The 22,092-nt window shown below is 36.6% G+C and overlaps 1 protein-coding gene across 2 annotated transcripts in view; it reads right to left on the reverse strand.

Moving 5' to 3' along the window:
* Window positions 1-22,092, reverse strand: part of GK5 (glycerol kinase 5) — a 62,226-nt gene that overhangs the window by 14,274 nt on the left and 25,860 nt on the right. For both annotated transcript variants that reach the window (XM_027876069.1, XM_027876070.1), the window contains 7 exons: window positions 19,471-19,602; window positions 14,294-14,369; window positions 13,912-13,973; window positions 13,333-13,406; window positions 12,951-13,011; window positions 10,893-11,019; window positions 9,130-9,234 (listed from right to left, as the gene is read on the reverse strand). In XM_027876069.1, coding sequence (XP_027731870.1) covers window positions 9,130-9,234; window positions 10,893-11,019; window positions 12,951-13,011; window positions 13,333-13,406; window positions 13,912-13,973; window positions 14,294-14,369; window positions 19,471-19,602 — 637 coding nt within the window. The remainder of the gene's footprint in view (window positions 1-9,129; window positions 9,235-10,892; window positions 11,020-12,950; window positions 13,012-13,332; window positions 13,407-13,911; window positions 13,974-14,293; window positions 14,370-19,470; window positions 19,603-22,092) is intronic.

Genomic DNA, 22,092 nt, shown 5'->3' on the forward strand with positions numbered 1-22,092 from the left:
AGGACTCAGTTCTCAAGTTGATGGTATTTTAATCCAGTTAAATTCAAAAATATTTATTAAGCATCTACTATGCACAATGCCCTAGGGATACAAAGACAGAAATGAAAAGCAATCTTTGCCCTAAAGGGGCTTACATATTACTGGTTGAAAGAAATGGGGCCAGAACAGACTTTTAAGTTTAGTCGACATTTTGTCCATCGCTTTCTTAAGTCTAAACAATCAACAAACCAATAAATCAAGGTCTGATTTGTACCATTTGCCAATTTCTGTGGTATAAATGTTCACACTGAAAATCTACCATTTAGCTCTCAAGAGCCCTGTATAAGCTGGCTCTAGCACATCCTGGATACAAGAATACAAACAAATAAATGCTCAAATGAAGTAGTGGTTTCATTAATGTGGCTTTTCCTTCCAACAGGGCAGATCTCAACCCATCCATGACTTCCTATCATGTGATAATTTTTTTCACTCGCAAAACAACTTTTTTAAAAGTAAAAAGGTAAGTAAACAGAGCTAATTTAAAGAGGAAGAGAGTAAAACCTGGTGTCCCTATTGAAACTTTCTCTCCTCTCTTAATCCATCTTCCCCACAACTGACAAAGGGAATGTCCAAAAGCTCAGGTCTGACCACATCCCCTTCTGGATAACACCAGTGGCCCTCAGGCCCTCCCCTGTTTGGCATTTAAAGCTTTTCATGAGCTGACTCATTTTCCAACCTCATCATCTCCTGTTCTCTCCTTCATACATCACTCTATGGTTCAGCCAGAGTGGCTGTGCTGTCTATCACAGTGTTCTGTCTCTGCTCCATTGTGGGGTGGTTCCCCTATACCTAGACTGCGCTCCCTCCTCACCTCTGCCTCATAGAATCCTTTGTTTCTCCTGAAACTCAGTTCAAACATTACTTTCTATACAAAATCATTCCTGATCACTCACACTCCATTTAATTTTAAAAAGAACTAGAGAGCCCTTGAGGCCCCTTCCAATCTGAGTCTGGGATTCTGATTCTAATGTCCCTGTTGGCCCTGGATACTAGAAGGGAAATACCTAGTACACTAGTGGCCCAGAGATGTGTTTAAGCTTGAAATGTAAGCTTATCATATCAGCACAGGTCTGACAGAAAAAGATAAAAAAGTTTTTAAATGCATAGAACAGAAGAAAGCACATATAATCAGAGCAGTTTACAAGTTATGGGTAGAATTTGTTACATTTTAAAACAAGTAATGTAAATGAAGACTCATGATTTCACATAGAAGCTTCCTTTGTGTTCTTAGGTGTGAACTGGTAGGCTTTTTTTGGGTGTTTAAGTTCTGGATTAATGGAAGGAGGAGGTGCAGAGAGATGGGAAGATAAGAAAAGATGTTTTTGTTAAATTTTAGAATTTAAATAAAAACAATTTAAGTAGCTAGTTAAATTGAAAAAATGATGAATTGATTCATGGCTAATTCTTATGCCTGGATTTCACCTAAGGATTTGGGTTTTAAAAGGTAGAACAGAAATACAAGAGTACAGACAGGACGAAAGAGTGACACACAGCCTCTGACTAGATTCCTGGGAAGGGAAATAGGCACTTTTACAAGTGAACCACATGGCCCTAGGGATGCCAGCTGATGAAAGCAGCTAGACAAGTGAGCGAGCAGTAATGGAGTGTTAATGATGGAACAATCAAGGGCCCTCCTGGACCAAGTCTCCTCCATTTAGGAACAGAATTTTATCTAGTCCTAGCAGTAAACACTGACTCTGTACCATGGGAATAAAAGAGAAGCAGGGGCTAGGAATGGACTTTGCTGCAGCTGAGAGAAGAGTAGCAAGTGACACAACCACAGTGAAGATCACATCTGGTCCTCCCCCTTAACTGACATGTGAGACATGTGCACTGGTCAGGTCCTAAAAGAAGGAAAGATGAGGCAGGATCCAGGGGGTGACTCCTGGGGAACCCTAGGAAGTAGTTTTCTCATTTCATTTCAAGACTATATAGGTGTCATGGGGAAATGGGACTCTCCTCTCCAGGTAAAATCTCTGGCTCTTTAGTTATCCCAAAAGCTTTTTCCTTTTTGGAGGAACCATGCTTAAAGTAGTACTATATAAGTCTAGAGGACTGCATATGTCTCTGGAGAGGAAGGACTAATGAGAATGAGAAAGAATTGTCTGGCAGTTTATGTGAGAAGCTTCCAAGATTAAATACAAGTAATGTGGAACTGTTTGAAGGCCTGGATCCACAGAATGAAAAAAGATAGATAGACACGGATGGAGACAAATGGGCAGACAGATCTTTTATTAAGCAATTATTATGTGCCAGGTAATGTGCTTGGCAGTAGAAAGAAAGGCAATCTCTGTCCTTACAGAACATCTTATAACAGGGAAAGGCAAAACAGAAAGAGAAGCATGAAGGGGAAAGGCATAGTGGCAGAAAACCGTGCTACAGTGGCTGCTGAGCTGGTCTGGGAGTGGCATGCAGGTCCCATGGATGCAGTGGGGAATGGGGGAGAAGAGGACAATGGTCAAATACAGGCAGAATGGTAATTTGGTGTCAGCTTGGAAGAAAGCCCCTAGTGAAATGTTCTAAGATGATTTTAAAGCCAATTTGCCATCAACAGATGGCAAAGTAGTAGGAAGAAGTACATCTAGCTCTGTCCTCTCCCCCACCCTGCAACTCCTCCAAACAGGAGCTATAATGATAGAGTAGAAAAAGCTGAACTTTCCCACATTCCCCTCCAAACTACCTTAAAACAATGCCTCAAATCAAAATGTGGAGTGCAGAGCCAACAAAAGGTCAGAGTGAGACATCCTTCCAGTCCAAGACAACAGAGGACGTCAGAAAGAAACCTAGCAGAGAAGGCTGGCCTGGAGCCCACGTGAATGAAACACCAGTGGTGGGACCACATGGAGGCAGCAGAAGCAGCACCAGTTTCAGGAGTTCTCAAGGCAAAGACAGTGTGGGGACCTGGCAAATGGTCAGAAAGAGATTACAGGGTACCCTTGTGCTGGTACTAGACATAGGAGCAGACACTGTTTGGCAACTTCATCGCCTATATCCACTTCTGAGTCATAGCTAAAGGGTGGAGAGGAGCATTTTTGGTCAGAGATCCTGAGGAACTGGAACTAAAAACAGTCACGTGAAAAAAACCTGAAGCATGAGACAGACACCACACACACACACACACACACACACAGAACTAAACATTAACTTAAAGTAGGATGGAAGAATGAGCAAACAACAACAACAACAAAAAAGAAACTGACTATGAAAAGCTACTCTGGTGGCAGGGAAGATCAAGATACAAACTCAGAAGAAGACAATGAAGTCAAAACAAGAAAAGTCTCAAAGAAATGTGAACTGGACACAAGCTCAACAAGATTCCTGGAAGAGCTAAAAATAGTACCTTAAAAATTAGAATTGGGCAAGTGGAAGCTAATGACTCCATGCCACTTCAAGAAACAATAAAACAAAGTCAAAAGAATGAAAAAATAGAAGAAAATGTGAAATATCTCATTGGGAAAACAACTGACCTGGAAAATGGATTAAGGAGAGACAATTTATGAATTATTAGATTACTTGAAATCCATGATCAAAGAGAGACTAGACATATTTCAAGAAATTATCAAGGAAAACTGCCCTGATATCCTAGAACCAGACAGTAAAATAGAAATTAAAAGAATCTACCAATCACCACCTGAAAAAGATCCCAAAATGAAAACTCTCAGGAATATTAGTCAAATTTCAGAGCTCCCAGATGAAAGAAAAAAATATTTCAGACAGCCAGAAAGCAACCATTCAAATACCTTGGAACCACTGTCAGGATCACATAAGATCTAGCACCTACCAGATTAAAGGAGCAGAGGGCTTGGAATACAATATTCCAGAAGGCAAAAGAGCTAAGATTACAACTAAGAATAACCTTCCCAGCAAAACTGAACACAATCCTTCAAGAGAAAAATGGATATTTTATGAAATAGAGGACTTTCAAGCATCCTTGATTTCTATTTTAAAGTGGAATAGAAAATTTGACTTTCAAATACAAGATGCAAGACAAATATGAAAGAGAAATCATAAGGGACTGAATAAGGTTAAACTGTTTTAATTTTCTATATGGGATGATGATACATCTCCTAAGAACTTTATCATTACTAGAGCAGTTAGAAGGATTCTACATAGAAAAAGGGTGTAGGAGTGACTCAATTATGTTGCAATGATGTAAAAAAACTGACAGGTGAGAAAGAGGGATGCTTTGGGGTTAGGGGGGAGGAAGGGGAAGAATGGGGAAAATTATCTCACATAAAAGAGGTCCACAAGGAAGAGCTTTTATGGTGGAGGGGAAAATGCAGGGGGTGAAGCAACGTTTGAACTTCACTAACGTCTAAATTGGCTCATAAAGGGGGAAAAATACATACATACATATATACATACATATACACATATATACATATATATGTATATATACATATATACATACTCAATTAGTAATAGAAATCTATCTTGCCAAACAAGGAAGCAAGAGGAGAAGGGGATAAGAAAAAGGTGGGGATGATAAAAGGTAGGGCAAATGAAACAAGGTATGGTCAGAAGCAAAACAGATTTTAGAGGAGGGACAGGACAAAAGGAGAGAGATAGCTAAATAAGTAAATACGATGGAAGGAAATGCACAGTTAGTAATCATAACTGTGAATGTGAATGGGATGAACTCACCCATAAAACAGAAGAGGATAGCAGAATGGATCAGAAACCAGAATGGAACAATATGCTATTTACAAGAAATCCATTTAAAACAGAGAAACAGGAGCTGGAACAGAATCTACTATGCTTCAGCTGAAGTAAAAAAGGCAGGGGTGGTAATCATGATCTCAGACAAAGCAAAAGCAAAAATAGATCTAATTAAAAGGGATAAGCAGGGAAACTACATCTTACTAAAAGGAACCATAGACAATGAAGTAATATCCATACTAAACACATGTGCACCAAATGGCATGGCATCCAAATTCTTAAAGGAAAATTTAAGTGAAATTCAGGTAGAAATAGAAAGTAAAACTATAGTAGTAAGGGACTTCAACTTTCCCCTCTCAGAGCTGGATAAATCTAACCATAAAATAAATAAGAAAAAAGACAAGGAGATGAATAGAATCTTAGAAGAGTTAGATATGACAGACCTCTGGAGAAAACTTAATGAGAACAGGAAGGAGTATACTTTTTTCTCAGCTGAACATAGTACCTACACAAGAACTGACCACATATAAGGGCATAAGAACTTCACAACCAAATGCAGAAAAGCAGAAATATTAAATGCACCCTTTTCAGACCACAATGCAATAAAAATTACATTTAATAAATGGCTGTGAAAGCATAGATTAAAATCTAATTGATTTTTAAAAAGCTAATAGATTAAAAAGCTAACTAAATAATCTAACCCTAAAGAATGAATGGGTCAAAGAACAAATCATAGAAACAATAATTTCATTGAAGAAAATGACAATGAGACAACATTCCAAAATTTGTGGGATGCAGCCTAAGCAGTATGTAGGGGAAAATTTATATCTCTAAATGCCTACCATCAATAAAAGAGAGAAATAACAGATCAATGAATTGCACATACAACTAAAAAAAAAAACCAGAAAAAGAACAAATTTTAACCCCAATTAAACATCAAAGTGGAAATCCTGAAAAATCAAAGGAGAGATTAATAAAATTTGTAAGTTAAAAAAAAAAAACATTGACCTAATAAAGAAAACTAGGAGCTGGTTTTATGAAAAAATCAATAAAATAGATAAACCACTGGTTAAATTGTTAAAAAAAAAATGAAAGGAAAAAACCAAATTACCAGTATCAAAAATGAAAAGGGTGAAGGAACCACCAATAAAGATGAAATTAAAGTAATTATTAGGAGTTATTTTGCCCAATTATATGCCAGTATATAATCTAAGTGAAATGGATGAATATTTACGAAAATATAAACTGTCCAGATTAACAGGAGAGGAAACAGAATGCTTAAATAACCCTAACTGAGAAAAAGAAATTGAATAAGCCATCAATGAGTTCTGCAAGAAAAAAAATCCTCATGACCAAGTAGATTTACAAGTGAATTCTACCAAACATTTAAGGAAAAATTAATCTATATTAAACTATATAAACTATTTGAAAAAATAGGAAAAAGAACCTTATAAAATTCCTCTCATAACACAAATATGGTCTTGATACCTAAACCAGGGAGAACAAAAACAGAGAAAGAAAACTATAGACCAATTTCCTCAATGAATATCAATGCAAAAAATTTAAATAAAATACCAGCAAGGAGATCACAGCATTATGTCACAAAGGTCATACACTATGGCCAGGTAGGATTTATACCAGGAATGCAAGGCTGGTTCAACATTAGGAAAGCTATCAGTATAATTGACTATATCAGTAACAATAACAACAAAAATAATATAATTATATCAATAGATGCAGAAAAAACTTTTTACAAACTACAACACCCATTCCTATTAAAAACACTAGAAAGTATAAGAATCAATGGAGACTTTCTTAAAATGATCATATTAATATTAATAAATAATTAATAAAATGATAGCATCTATCAAAAACCAGAGCAAGAATTATCTGTAATGGGTATAAACTTGAAGCCTTCCCAATAAGATCAGGAGTGAAGCAAGGATGTCCATTAATACCATTACAGTATTATTCAATACTGTACTAGAAATGCTAGCTGTAGTAATAAGACAAGGAAAAGAAATCGAAAGAAAGAGAAAACAAAATTATCATTCTTTGCAAATGACATAATGCTATATTTAGAAAATGCTAGAGAATCAACTAAAAAACTAGATGAAACAAATAACAACTTCAGCAGAGTTTCAGGATATAAGTAAATTCACACAATTAATCAGCATTTCTATACCCTACCAACAAAACCCAGCAACAAGAGATAGAAAGAGAAATTCCACTTAAAGTAACTGCAGACAATATAAAATACTTGGGGGTCTACCTGCCAAGACAACCCAAGGATTATATGAACACAATTATAGAACATTTCACACAAATAAAGATAGCTCTAAAGGAACTGGAGAAATATTAATTGCTCACAGGTTGGTCAAACTAATATAATAAAAATGACAATATTACCTAAGTTAATTTATTTATTCAGTGCCATACCAACCAAACTACCAAATTATCATTTTACAGACCTAGAAAAAAGAGTAATAAAATTCATCTGGAAGAACAAAAGGTCAAGAATAACAGGGGAATCAATGAAAGAAAAAGTCAAGAAAGGAGGACTAGCTGTTTCAGATTTCAAACTGTATTACAAAGTGGTAATCATCAAAACAATCTGGTACTGGCTAAGAAACAGAGTGGTATATCAGCAGAACAGATTAACTACACAACACACAGTAGTAAATGACCATAGTAATTTCGTGTTTGATAAACCCAAAGATGCAAGCTACTGGGATAAGAACTCAACATTTGACAAAAATTGCTGAGAAAAGTGTAAAGTAGTTTGGTAGAAACTAGGCATAGACCAACACTTCACACCACATACCAAGATAAGGTCAAAATGGATGGATGATTAGACATAAAGCGTTATATTACAGCTAAATTAGGGGAACATGGAAAAATGTACCTGTCAGATCTATGGATAAGGGAAGAGTTTATGACCAAGCAAGTGATAAACAGGACTACAGGAAGGAAAATAGATAATTTTGATTACATAAAATTAAAATGCTTTTGCACAAACAAAACTAATGCAGTCAAAATTAGGAAAACAAGAAACTGGGAATAAAAATTTTGCAGCAAGTTTCTCTGATAAAGGCCTCATTTCTTAAATATACAGGGAACTGAGCCAATAAAAATAAGAACCATTCCCCAGTGGTCAAAGGATATAAAAAGGCAGTTTTCAGAAAAAAAAAATCAAAGCTATCAATAGTCACATGGAAAAATGCTCTAAATCACTACTGATTAGATAAATGCAAATTAAAACAACTCTGGGATACTACCTCACATCTATCAGATTGGCTAACATGACAGAAAAGGAAAAGACAAATGTTGGAGAGGATGTCTAAAAACTGGGACACTAATGCACTGCTGGTAGAGCTGTGAACTGGTCCAACCATTCTGGAGAACAATTTGGAACTATGCTCAAAGGGCAATAAAACTGTGCACACCTTTTGACCCAGCAATACCACTCCTAGGTCTGTATCCCGAAGAAATCAAAGAAAAGGGAAGAGGATCCATATGTACAATAATATTTATAGCAGCTCTTTTTGTGGTAGCAAGGAACTGGAAATCAAGGGGATGCCCATCAATTGGGTAATGGCTGAACAAGCTGTGATACATAATTGTGGTGGAATTCTATTGTGCTATAAGAAATGATGAGCAAGATGGTTTCAGAAAAACCTGAGAAGACTTAGATGAACTCATGCAAAGTGAAGTGAGCAGAACTACAAGAAAGCTGTACGTAGTAACAGCAATAGTGTAAGGATGATCAACTGTGAAAGACTTAGCTAGTCTGATCAAGACAATGATCTAAGATAATTTCAAATGTCTTCCAATCACAATTATAATGAAAAATGCTATCCACTTCCAGAGAAAGAACTGATGAACTTTGAATGCTGACTGAAGTATACTTTTAAAATTTTTCTTTATTTTTATTGTTTTATTTTGTTTGTGTTTTCTTTTGCAACATGGCTAATATGGAAATATGTTTTGCATGACCTCATATATATCAACAAAATCAAGGAGAGGGGAGGGGCAATAGGGAAAGAGAGAATTTGGAACTCAAAATTTAAAAAAATTATTCCTAAAATTTTTTTACATGTAATTGGGAAATACTTAACAAAATAAATTAAAAGTAATTTAAAACAAAAAACAAACAGATCTAGAAAATGCACCAAACCAACTCCTGATTGGGAAATTCAAGAAAAAAAAACAGTGAAGTACATCTTCATTTCTCTCAGGTTTTAACTTCCAAATAACCATTTTTGTTCTATTCTTTCAAATTCCAAAAGATTTCTACAAAGAGCTCTCATTCAAAGTCCTTATGCAGAAACAGTCAATACCCTGTCTGATAATTATCAAAAGAGTAACTGGTACTAATATTTAAGAGCTTAAATTCTGCATATTTTATGATCAGTTTGAAGGTTTACTTACTCAAATTCTGGGCCCATTTTATAGCAGTACCAGTGTCTGCTGCATTGCCTTCAGCCAAGCATACAACTTCTGGACCAATCTTCCAACCAATTAATGGATAGAAACCTTATAAATAAAAATAAGTGCAAGTTATACAATATTTAACACATAACTCCCTGTTTCACAGACATTTTAAAATGGGATAATTCAGTCATCTTAAAGACTTCTACATATCTGTTAATTTCCAAACAAGTACTGTACTAAGTAAAATCCAAAGCTATTTAGAGACAAGTTTATTAAAGAAATTAGTATTCAATTCAATTTAGTCAACATTAAGAGTCTACCATATGCAAGGTGCTTCAGATCAAAGACCAAAAAAAAAAAAAAAAACCCCAAAAAAACAAAAAAAGCAAACCAGGCCTTGACCTCAAAGAGGTTTCTGGGGATATAAAATGAAGAGACAGAGTGAGAGAAAATGAAGGAGGCAGCTGAGGAAGGAAGTGGCCCATGAATGCAGTCTCCAGGGACTGTAGCAGGACAAGATAAAGACTGAGTCCATTCCAGGCGTGGGTTTGTCTGGTAAAGGCACCAAGGCAGGAAACAGAATACCAAGTTTGTGAAATAGCAACTTAGTCTGTAACTGAGATCATGTGAAGAGGAAGAATGTGAAACAAATCTGGAAAGTTAAGGTGAAGCCAGACTCTAGAAGGGCTTTCAATGTTGGGCTGACAAATGTGTATACTATCCTAGAGGCAACAGGGAAGGACTGAAGATTTGAGCCAAGACGTGACATGGTCAGATTTATGTTTAAGTTGGAAGGCATGTAGAAGATGAACTGGAGAAGGGAAGAGACAGGAAGCAAGAAAATGAAGTAGGAATCTATTATAACACAGCGGGTGAAAAGTAATGAGTATGTGAATGAGTATGGTAGTTGTGTGAAGGAGAGAAAAGGACCAATGTGAAAAATGTTGCGCAGGTAGAACCGACAAGACCTGGCCATGTAAGAGAGTATGGTGAGTAAGGGAGAGGAAAGAATCAAGGAGAGCCTCCAAGGTTACACACCCGGGTGACTAGTTTATGTCCTCAAAAAACCAGGAACATTTGGAGAAGATGAAAGTTTGGGAGTCACCAAAAGATATTAAACCTAATTCTAACTTTGGTGGTTTATTGATCACTCCAAAGGCAAAACCCCCTAATGAATCACTATAAATTCAGTCATAAAGAGAGAAACATGCCTGTTGTACACAGTTGTTTGCATGTTGTCTCCCCTCATCAGACTGCAAGCTCCTTGGAAGCTGGGCCAGTTTTTGCCTTTTTTTGTATCATCTGTGCTTAGCACAGGGCCTGGCACAATAAGTGCTAGCTGATTTGACTTAAGCACAGCCAGATGTCCAAATCAGTTTCCAATATTATCCAAATATTGTTTAGAAAGCAGACCACAGTGTCCCATATTTTCTGAATAGATATTAAGGGGATAATATTTTATGTTAGTATACATAAATATACATAATATCACGTGAAAATTCTTTTGTTGCTAGAAGGTAAAGAAAACAACACAAGACAATAAAGAGAAATGTAAGTTGGTTAGCTTTTAGTAGTACTGACTCAACTTAAATAGAGAAAATATTCAGTTACCTTGTTATGAAAAGCCAACAGAAGACATCACCAATGTATAGTAAGAGATTGCCTCACAGTGAGTATCAGGAAAGATTTGCTCAAGTTTTCTTAAGAGATGTGGTTTTATTCACAACAAACAAACAACAGAAAAGAGGTTGGCCATTTACCTCCAACAGTCTGTTGAACGTTGGTTCCAGTATTGATGTCCAAAAAAGTCCCTGTTCCCATAGTGAGCTTCACGTCTCCTCTCTGAAAGCAGCATTCCCCAAACATGGCAGCCTGTTGGTCAGCTACCTATATTAATTACCGAAAGATAAAAATCTATTGACCCAATCAGTTTCAAGGTTATATAACACATCTCATCAACCATTTTACTTTTAAAAAAATCTATTCAAAAAATAATCAAAGTATGATTCCCTCTGGGGCTGGAAATTTATTTGGTTGATTCTTCTATATTGTTATGTATGGGCCCTTTCCACTAAAGGGCAAAGGCCTTAAAAATACATATCTTAATATGCTCTAAGAGTCTCCTATTAGAAATCTGATGCTTGCCACCATCATGTAAAAGAATCTCATGGCTTAATACTTGGGTCACAGTGGTGGAGAGAACACAGAGGCTGTGTAGGTGCTCTTGTCCACTGAATAGGCTTGCAATTTCACTTTAGGAATTTGACCACTCAAAAGAACTCAGCCTGTGATGTAGATATTCTGCCACCAGGTGGTGTTAGGAGCCTTCTTGGTTTAGTGTAAACCACCAAGGCTAATCTGTAAGTATGATTTACACTAGAGACAAGGGGGAAATATGAATTTCTAGACTAAAAAAAATTAAGTATTAAAAAGAGATAATTATAGGGCTAGAACAGGCTTTTCATTTTAAAAGTTTAAGATTCCCGTATCAATCTCTGTTTTCTAAACGATTTAATATAACCCTACTTTTACCTCTAAACTTAATTTACAATTATCTTTCTGAACCACCCTGAATTCTTTTATAGAAAAACCAAACTAAATAAGAAAAAAGCAAACCATGCCTTATATTGTTCTCCTTTATCCGCAAAGCTCTTGGAATCAAACAGGATAGAGTAGTTTTTGGTAGTTAGTATGGTTTTTTTCCCATCACTATCATAAATATTTGGTTAATATAAGTCAAATAAATGTCTTAATTTGCGTTTTGATCAGCTAAAAGACCTAGACTACTTCCTCTAATTATCTTATATTCTTCTTTTCCATCTAGCACAAGCAGATAATAACAATGCATATAGTATCTCCCTCACAATTATTATTTCCTTTTACAGTATATAGTAAATTCTTCAGTCATTCTTAAGTCATATCCAATTCTTTGTGACACTATTTGGGATTTTCATGGCAAAGATCCTGGAATGGTTTGTTATTTCCTTCTCCAGCTCACTTGACAGATGAAGAAACTGAGGCAAACAGGGTTAAGGAACTTGCCCAATGTCTGAGGCCAAATTTGAACTCAGGAAGATGATTCCAGGCCCAGCGCTCTATCTACTGTGCCATCTAGCTGCCCTACATTTACACAGAATGTATGGTTTGTATTGCACTTTCACCTTTCATTTGAGTTTTGTAAGCCTAAGATTGTATAGGAATTAGTACTTCCATTTTTACAGAAGAGGAAGCTGAGGCTCAGAAAGGTTGTGATTTGCCCAAGGTCTCACGTATAGAGAGTCAGAGAGCCAGGATGTAAGCCCTGTTGACTCTACGTGGTGCTTTCCCTACTAGGTTATAGCAGCTGTCTAAAGAAAAAAAAAGAAATCTTTCCTCTAGCAGCAGCTGCTGCCCATGTTAAACAATGACCTTCAACTAAGGCAGTATCTAAGGAAAACTTTAGTTTACGTAGAAAATATCAAATACCAGGCCCCTCAAAAACAAATGAATAAAAGAACCACATCCCTATCAGAAAAACAAAAAACAAACAAACAAAACCCTTTCTAAACAAAATTTAAACAACATTTTCTATTTTTTTTTAAATAAGATTTTCTAAACACAGCCATGAAAAGAGATTACAAAAGACTTCAAAGTGGTGTCAAGATAGTTTGCCCTTGTGCAAACTATCTGGACCTTCCTGTCAGGAGAATTTAGGGCCGTTTGTCAGTCAGTCCACTTTGTAGTCAAGGCCTGTTGTTTCCCCCATAATCAATTCTGGCTATTCCTGGAAATTAACTTACTTTATACCACAAAGGGGAGCTCTTAAGTTCTCTACTCACCAAGGCCACAATTGGTATGGAGGCTCCAAATATTTCTTTATCCACTGATCCAAAGTTGTGACTTTAAGGAAAATGAGTTTTTAAATTAGTCATTTGTGCCTTAAAAAACATAAATTTAAGATCTTAACAACCAATTATAGCTTAGATCTAAATGTTAGGCAATTAGTAGCACAAAGGTCTATTAAATTGTGATTAAAAATCACATTTAAGTATAATTTAAGAAAAATATTTTAGTATGTAGTACTATATGTAGTATATTTACAAATCAAAAGAAAAATTCTATAGTATTTTATGATTCTGCATAATGATCCCCCCCTTCTAAGAAAAAAAATGGATTAAAAGGATTTTTTTGTTGGTTCTTATATCTGAGGCTTACTATTACCTGGTATCTTTCACAGGAGGCAGGAGAGAGATTGGTATTGAAAGCAGGGAAGTAAGGATACCACTCCAGCACATCTGAACACAAAAATACTTCATAAGAATCAGAGCTGATTTGCTTAATAAATTAGCTCTCTTTTACCTTATTTTTTACAGTTTTTTTATATCACCTTTATTTCCAAGCATATCCCCAAATGATTTAGCTACCCTTTTTAAAGATTTTTTTTAGAGAGTGAAAAAAAGCAGCTCAGCAAAACTAATCAGCAATTCTATCTGATAGTATGCATAATATTTCACACCCAAAGTCTCCTAGATCTGCACAGAGGAAATGGAGGTGCATTTTCTCAACACTTTATCAGGGCCAATCGATAATTTATTATAATTAGCTTTCAAGGAAGTCACAAGGGGCAGCTAGGTGACGCAGTGGACAGAGCACTGGCCCTGGATTCAGAAGGACCTGAGTTCAAATCCGGCCTCAGACACATAACACTTACTAGCTGGATGACCTTGGGCAAGTCACTTAACCCCGTTGCCTAGCTAAAAAAAAAAAAGACTCAGGAAAGAAGACACAAAAAATTTCTACCTGATATGGGTCAAAAATTCCAGTTGTACTAGCATTTGAAAAGTCCGTGGCATATGCAGAACCTGCATTTATGATGAAAATAAGATACTTAGTTCCAGGTTTCACAACGAAACATGTGAAGACAAGTCAAGGTTTAATAATGTGTAGATCTGTACCCATGCTCTTACTATCAATTTCTTGGGATGCAAAGCCTTAGAGGCAGCTCCCTATTTCAAATGCTTAAACTGGCTCTACTTGCATATTTGTGACTTACACTAAGGCTCTGAGGAAAGGGTCTGGGATGGGAAAGGAAACAGCTGATGCTATCACCCCCACTCCTTTACGCGCATTTGTGTTTCAAATTTCACTTACTTGAGTTATCACTTTGCCATGTTAGCCCTACCTTTTGTGAGCTTATACAATAGCCAAGTATCAATGGTTCCAAAGCAACAATTTTCTTCTCTAACTGCTTTTTGTACCTAGAAAACCCCAAAATGCAAAATTACATTTAATTAAAAGGTTAGATGTACAGATCTTAATTGCTAGTCTGTCTATACCAAAGAGGAAAAATATTGCCAAACTCTTCTAAAATATTTTTATTTAATATTTTATTTTTCCCCAGTTACACGTAAAAACAATTTTTAACACTCATTTTTAAAACTTTAAGTTCCAAATTCTCTTCTTTCCTCCCCCCCCCCCCGCCCCATCCCTATTGAGAAGGCAAGCAATTCAATATAGGCTATACATGTGTAGTCATACAAAACATTTCCATAATAGTCATATTGTGAAAGAAAACATAGACCTCCCTCCCCAAAAAAAACAAACCCTCAAGAAAAATTAAGTTAAAAAAAAGCATGTTTTAATCTGCATTCAGACATCATCCGTTCTTTCTCAGGGGTTGAATAGAATTTTTCATCATAAGTCCTTCAGAGCTGTCTTGGATCATTGTATTGCTGAGAATAGCCAAGTCATTCACAGCTGATCATCTTACAACATTGCTGTTACTTTGTACACAGTGTATTTCACTTTGTATCAGCTCATGTGAGCCTTTCTAGGTTTTTCTGAGAGCATCCTGCTCATCATTTCTTATAACTCAATAGTTTCCTATCATAATCACCACAATTCATTTATCCATTCCCCAATTGATAGACATCCTCTCAGTTTCCAATTCTTTGCCACCAGAAAAGGAGCTGCTGCTATAAATATTTTTATGCATATAGATCCTTTTCCTTTCTGTTTTTTATCTCTTTTGGAATACCAACCTAGCAGTGGTACTGCTAGGTCAAAGGGTATGCATGGTTTTATAGGCCTTTGGGCATAGTTTCAAATTGCTCTCCAGAATGACTAGATCAGTTTCACCAACAGCACATTAATGTCTTATCTAAAATACATCTAAAATATGTTTTAAGAGTTGTTTGTTAATGTGAATGACAGAATACTAATAACTAAAATGAAAGGAATGGTTTGCAAATAGGGAGTTAAAGATTAATTATGTTTTGTTATAATAAAGGATCAACAAAACTGAATCAGACAAATGATATATTCCTATCTGAACATGAGCTTTTCAGAAAAAAGATGCCATACAAATACAAAATAGCAAAAACTTCAAGTTAACAAATGACTGTGAATAGTTAACATCTGCTAGGCACCATGGGGAGGATACAACAGTTCACACTATTCTTGTTCTCCAGGAGTTTACAATCTTGAGGGGAGGTAAGACAGAAACATAGGAAACAAGACAGAAAAGAATTAAGAGTAAACTATACATAAAGGCAATAAATCCTACAGAAAACCAAGAAGGGATCAGTGGACAAAAGCAATCAAGGAAGGTTTTGTGCAAGACTGGTAATTAAATCCAGTGTTGAAGTACATAAAAAATCTGGGTAGGCGGAGAGGAGCAGAAAAGGCATTCCTAGGCAATAAGGGTAACAAAAGGCATGCAACTCTCTTTTATGTAAAACTTAAGGCAAAACTCTGCTTGAGTATAAATTCCAAATGTACTTGTTTTATATAAACAAGTAGAAAAATATCTTAGATTTACTTTGGTTTGGCTTACCTACATATAATGGAAACTTGATTTCTTTATTTCTGACACTACATTTGCACAAAAAAAGAGAGGATTGTGACAGCTACAAGTAGACTCCACTTGAGAAGATCTAAGTTACAAATTACTCATAAATAGGAATGACCTCCAGTCACTACCCCCAAAATATCTCCAGCAACCTTCCCTATAACTATCCTTTGAAAATTTCAACTTCCCTAGGATGTCTAAAGCACCCTTTCTGCCCAGGCCCTTGACTGTCATCCATCAGATCCAAATGCAAGGATGGCTGCAGGAACGAGGAAGCCCAAGGCCTCTGTCTCACCCGCCTCCACCACACTTTCAGAACCCTGGAGGTCCTCTTAAATAAGCCCTATTCCTATCCTGAAAGGCCGCAAAAGCCACTAAGACCCCGAACAAAATGATCATGGGAACTGGGTCAATAGTAGGGAAGGGAAAAGTAAATTCACATAGTAGGTGTTTATGTGAGTTTTTGAAAGGAAAAGAGTATGTACTCTTTTCACTGGTACTATTCTGGAAAGGAGAGGAAATATCCTGCTCTATATGTTTATACCTGAAATGTATTTATCTCAATAGGAAAATCAAAAAAATACATATAATGGTCTATTGTCTGGTTCATACTATAATTGTTATGTTAACGGGTTAAAGAAGCTTTTTTGAGCTAACCTAGAAACCCAATTACCCTTTGGTGGTAGAAAGGAACAGTATTTACTGGGATGCCCAACATGTAAGCTACATTAATTTCTCCCCCTAAAACAAGAGTTTTTAAGCAGGGGCCCATAAACTTGGTGTTTTTGTTTTATGAGGTTTTGGCTTTTTTTTTTTTTTTAACTATTTTGATAACTACATTTCAATATAACTGGTTTTCTTGGCAATTCTATGTATTTTTATGCATTTAAAAGCATTATTCTGAGGAGTCCATGGGCTTTACCAGTCTGCCCAATGAGTTCATGACACAAAATAAAATTAAGGATCCCTGTCTGGGAAGCTTCATTGGCTCAGAAGGAGCTTCATGGCTGCCTCTTGGTCATTGTTTGTGCCCTGATTGGCTCAGAGTGAATGTAAATAGCAACTGTTTCTGTTTTGGCCAGAAACCCTCAGGGTCTTCCCTTCCAAGATTGATTTTTTTTTTTTTTACTAGGTCAAAGAGGCCATTCTCTGTCTCATTTCTTACCTAGCCTTAATCACTGATTGGGCATTGCCTCAGACAAACTGAGGCCTTAGCTTAAAAAGGCCAGGGTCTTCCACTGCATCCAGGGCCGTCTCCAATCGCCCTGATCTATATATCACCACTGGACCCAGATGGCTCTGGAGGAGAGAGTGAGGCTGGTGACTCTGCACAGCCCTACCTCACTTAAATCCAATCCACTTGCAAGTCATGGCATCACCTCCCTGATGTCATGGTCCTCTCGAGAACAAAGGACAAACAACAACAACAATGGCATTGAAAAGATGAGTCCAGGAGAAGTCACCGTCCTTCAGACTGGACAGATACATCACTGCCACACAACTCATCCCCTGCCTTGCTCACCAGATGTGTTTCTGGACAGAAATGAGGGAGATCACATAAACCTAAACCAAGTTATTCTTGTTTAGTATCCTTCCCATGTTTGGTTAAGTAGACTTTCTTTTAACTGTTACATGACTGAGGGGCATCTCATGCGGTTCTAGTCTCAAAACCTGGTTATCACACTGGCCTAAGTCTAACCTATAACACCTTCATAATGTTTCTTTAGAAAAATGCATTCTGAATTAAAAACAACTAAATTCCTAGAGAACTTTAAGAAGGAAACCTTTTCTACAGATTGCCTATAATCTAGATTATTTAGGGAAAATGTTTTTGGCAGAATTCCTTTAACTAATATGGAATTCTCATATTACTTTTTTCTTCAGCAGTTTTCCTTTCTGATTTGTTTTTGCAAGGAGGAAGGGGAAGTCGTAGAAAACAGGAGTATTCTGTACAGATACACTGATTCTTTATAGCCAAATGTTAATCTGTTTTGAATGTCTATTAAAATGATTTTTTTTCAAATTTAAAAATTAAAACTTTGTTAAGCATACTTAAAACTCTCCATACCTGGTCACATCCAATTCCCAAAGAGAATTAATCTTGCATCTATGACTTAAATCAAAGGGATCCTAATTTGCATTTTGTACAATATATTCTTAAATGTGATTGATAGAAGAAACGCATTTCATCTCATGTAATTCTATCCCTAAATAACCAGGACTAGAAGGTTAAATTTCTTATTCACAGTACCTATCTATAACATTAATTGGGTAATAGATCAAATACTGACTTGTTATAATGACTGTATCATGGTCTTGTAGCTTAAAATTTATTTAACTTTTTTCTGTTTGACTCATCTCCTGAAATAGCATTGTAAACTTCCTGAGGGCACTGATGTACGTACACACACACACACACACACACACACGCACACACATATTCATCATAGATATATAAATTTCCCACAGGACTCAATACAATAACTTGCAAATAGTCTAATACTTTGAACAAAAGCCACCCCCTTCCTCATATGTATAATCTCTTTGGAAAGACTACATACATACACACACATAAAATAGTTATACACTCAAAAGTAACAACACTAATTATAGGCTGCACTCAAGGAGCTTGAGAAAAGTTCTATAATAGCCTCTGTGGGAAATACGATAAGGAGTCAGTCCATCAAGGAAGCATAAAAGGATTGCCATGCAGCAGTGAGGGATTGGTTGAGATCAGAGAACATGAATTGGTAGTAAAATCAACCAACATGGTTTCATGTCTTCCTCTAGCAGCATTCAGTGATTCTGGGGTAGGAGTAGAAAAACAGGATTGTGGAGTGAACCATTCTTGAAGAAGAACAGAAAATGAACAGAAGGACAACAGGGTAAGAGATTAAAGGATGGAGTACAATGAATAGTTGAACAGGTTAGCCACCGTATGAAAACTGTGAAGGAAAGAAAGTGAGGTTAGAACAGGGCAACAGAGTAAGAGAGCTGATAAAGATGAAGGACTGGAGGACATAGTAAAGCTGACAATCAGGTTTGGGAGGAGAAAGTCAAGGTGACAAGTATAAGGCCAGGAGTTGACAAAAGGAGAAGTCAGCCTTAAAGTTGAAGAACCTGGAGATGGTGAGATCTAGTGAGTGGCTGAAGCATACAGAGACAGAGGTCACAGATCAGAAAAAGCCAGCAATAATCATTAATAAATCTACTGAGTGCCAACTATTTTAAGAACATCTCGAACTTTTCTCTACATATCTGACTAGCATGTAATGAGGCACAGAGTACATCTTGTCTTTGATCTTTACTGCTGACGTAGGATTTGGATCCGAGTCTCAAAAACGCTTAAAAATGGAACAAAAAAACCGAGGTGCCCAATCTCCTATCTCAACTCTATGGTGAAAGCCTAGATTTTACCTATATAGCTGAATTAACACATTCACACCTGGAATGTTTCTTCCCCAAAGTTCTCATTTTGCAGCCCTCTCATCACCACATTCTGTTCTTACCTCAATCACGTTCTGTAAAACCCAGGCCAATCTCAAACCCACTTGCTGAGTCGTAAAACTGAATAAACTGGCACCTAAAAGTCGTCTACTTCGAGTGAATAAGTGAAGTATTTTGCAGGAATTCTGTATTAGCTGTTTAACAAAAAGAGTACATTTTAGAAGTAGTAAAGTCATTTAGTAAAGTTAAAAGTAAAGTAGTACATTTTAAAAGTTATTTAGTAAAGTTAAAAGTATTTAACTTTCTTTTTAGAAGATTAAGTTAATTACATGAGGAAGTACCAAATACAATTTCTTTAAACTATTTAGAAACATAGTTTGGTCTCCATCTTATATATTGAATAGATTTTTTTAAAAATCACCTCAATAAAGGGAAATGAGCAAAAAGCTGAAATGCTGCACTGCCTAATCCAGACTGTTTTATCATGGCCAAGGGTCCTAGCACAAATGCAAGTCCCTTTGAGTGGCCAGGCTATTTCCGACTGAAATAGAAAGGTGTCATGTTTATAGTAGTCACACTATGGCAAGTAGGCCAGCTCCAGATGGTGAACTTTGTCCTGGAGTACCCAGATAACTACAGGCCGTTAGCAGCATTGGGGCACTGAGTACTCTACTGAGGCTCAATGAGTGTGAAAATGACTTCCTCATCAATGGAGCTGTTTGCTAATCTCATGTTGGAGAGTAGGAACAGGGACAAGGATAGGATCTTCAAAAACAAGAATTTAAATATAGTAGGTATGCACCCATCAGCCAAAATCTAAAGATGATGGTATAAGCCAGACTGTGATTTCACTGTCATGGGGATTTCCCTGGTGAGGAAACTCTCTCCATCAATGGTGGTCAGCACCTTCTCAGAAGCTTACAATCTTCAAGAGTTGCCGATAGCACTAAGAGGTTAAGTGACTTGTCCAGGACCACACAGTTGGTCCGTGACAAGAGGCAGCACTTGAATCTAAGGCTTCCTGGCATCAAGGCCAGCTCACCTACCACTATGCTGTCTCTGCTGAAGAGTAACATTTTAAATATTTTCCTTTTACTTACACTCCCACGTATTGGCTTCAAATCAAATCTATGGCTTGTAAACCTTGAGAATGTTATAAAATCAAATATGCTTTTAAAAAAGGAAATTTTCTTCCTGAACTTCTTCTCAGATCAAAACATTGGAATTCATGTGGAAGAAAGGTAGGTTAATACTAATCTGGGATGAAGGTGTGTGATTACAGACTAAGAAGTAAAATAATTCCAAACCTTCTACATTTCACTCTGATAAATTATATTCCAGCTTTATCAGAATATCGAGAATGAGAAGAGTATCTTCTTACAGTTTCAGGCTTACTTCTCAATAGCCTGATTCTTTTTTTTTAAAAGCCCAGAGCAGGACTTACGCAGTATTTAAGACAGAAGTTGGAGATTTATAAGAAAAAAAATCAGCCCAGTCATCTCAGGTGTCCATATGAAAGAGAATTCATAAACATCAAACAAATAATGGAGTTAAAAGCTAATGGCACTATTTATTACATGGTGAAAATGGATGCCACTGCTTCTCAAACCCATATAACACACCAAATTGACAGAATACACTAAACAAAGTTGCTTTCTCCACCCTTTCCCCTGGCTCTTTGTTTGGTTGTCAGGCTCACTTTCCCCAGAGAATGAAGGGGTTATAAACAGTAAGAACCTGAAATGTTATTCCTTCCATTTTTTTCCTCACTGATAAACAGACTTACAGGATCTCCACAGGAAGAATTTAAATAAAGGAGGCGTACAGTTATTAGCCAAAATCTCTAAGTCACAAGAAAGTTGGTAGCAAGCTTTGCCAAGGGTCAGGAAAAAGCCCTGCAGAAAACCTTCATATTGTTGATTAAGACCAATGCAATTGAATCAGAGCTCAAAGGATCTCGGGGGACAGCTAGACTACCTCCCTATCTGCCATAAGCAGCATCCTCTTCCCTTATGTGGTATCCCCAACAAGGATGCATCCAATCCTGGTTTAAATACCTTCAATGATGACCCAAAACAAACAACATCCCACTACCTACTGAGGCAGAGCCTATTTTCTGGCAGTGGAGGTTTTTATCCATGAGCAGTAGAAAGTACTGAATGCATAGCAAGGTCATAGACACTGTGGCACAGTCTAACCAAATGACGTATGTAGCCATAGAAGCAATTTAACCAACCAACAAAACCCCAAGAAAGCAAAGAAGAGCTCAAAGTATTCTACAAAAAAAATCTGAAGGTGAGAACACCCAGAGTTGGGAAGGAATCTTTAGAAAGAGGAGAGAAGAAATGAACATAAGCAGAAAGACCCCCAGAAAGATAACTGAAGCTTATCTGGCAACAACCATGTGTCAGATAATAAAGAGCCAAAGAAATTCTACCAAAAAAATTCTACAAGATTTTTCCAAACCAAGCCAATCCATATGATATTTAATAACATCAATGAGAAGGAGGGTACAGGGTAGGGCAGTGAAAAACATTGGCAAATATGATTCAGGATTAAGATATGAAAGAGGTCAAAGGCTTATAGGCTTTCCAGAAGTCTCCTGCCAATATATCATTAATGCTTTCTTCAAAGAGAGAGTAAGAAGTGGTTCACTGACAAGCATTTATTAGTGCTTACTCAGT

This window comes from Vombatus ursinus, unplaced genomic scaffold (assembly GCF_900497805.2).
Source record: "Vombatus ursinus unplaced genomic scaffold, bare-nosed wombat genome assembly UNPS02014810.1, whole genome shotgun sequence".
NCBI lineage: Eukaryota > Metazoa > Chordata > Mammalia > Diprotodontia > Vombatidae > Vombatus > Vombatus ursinus.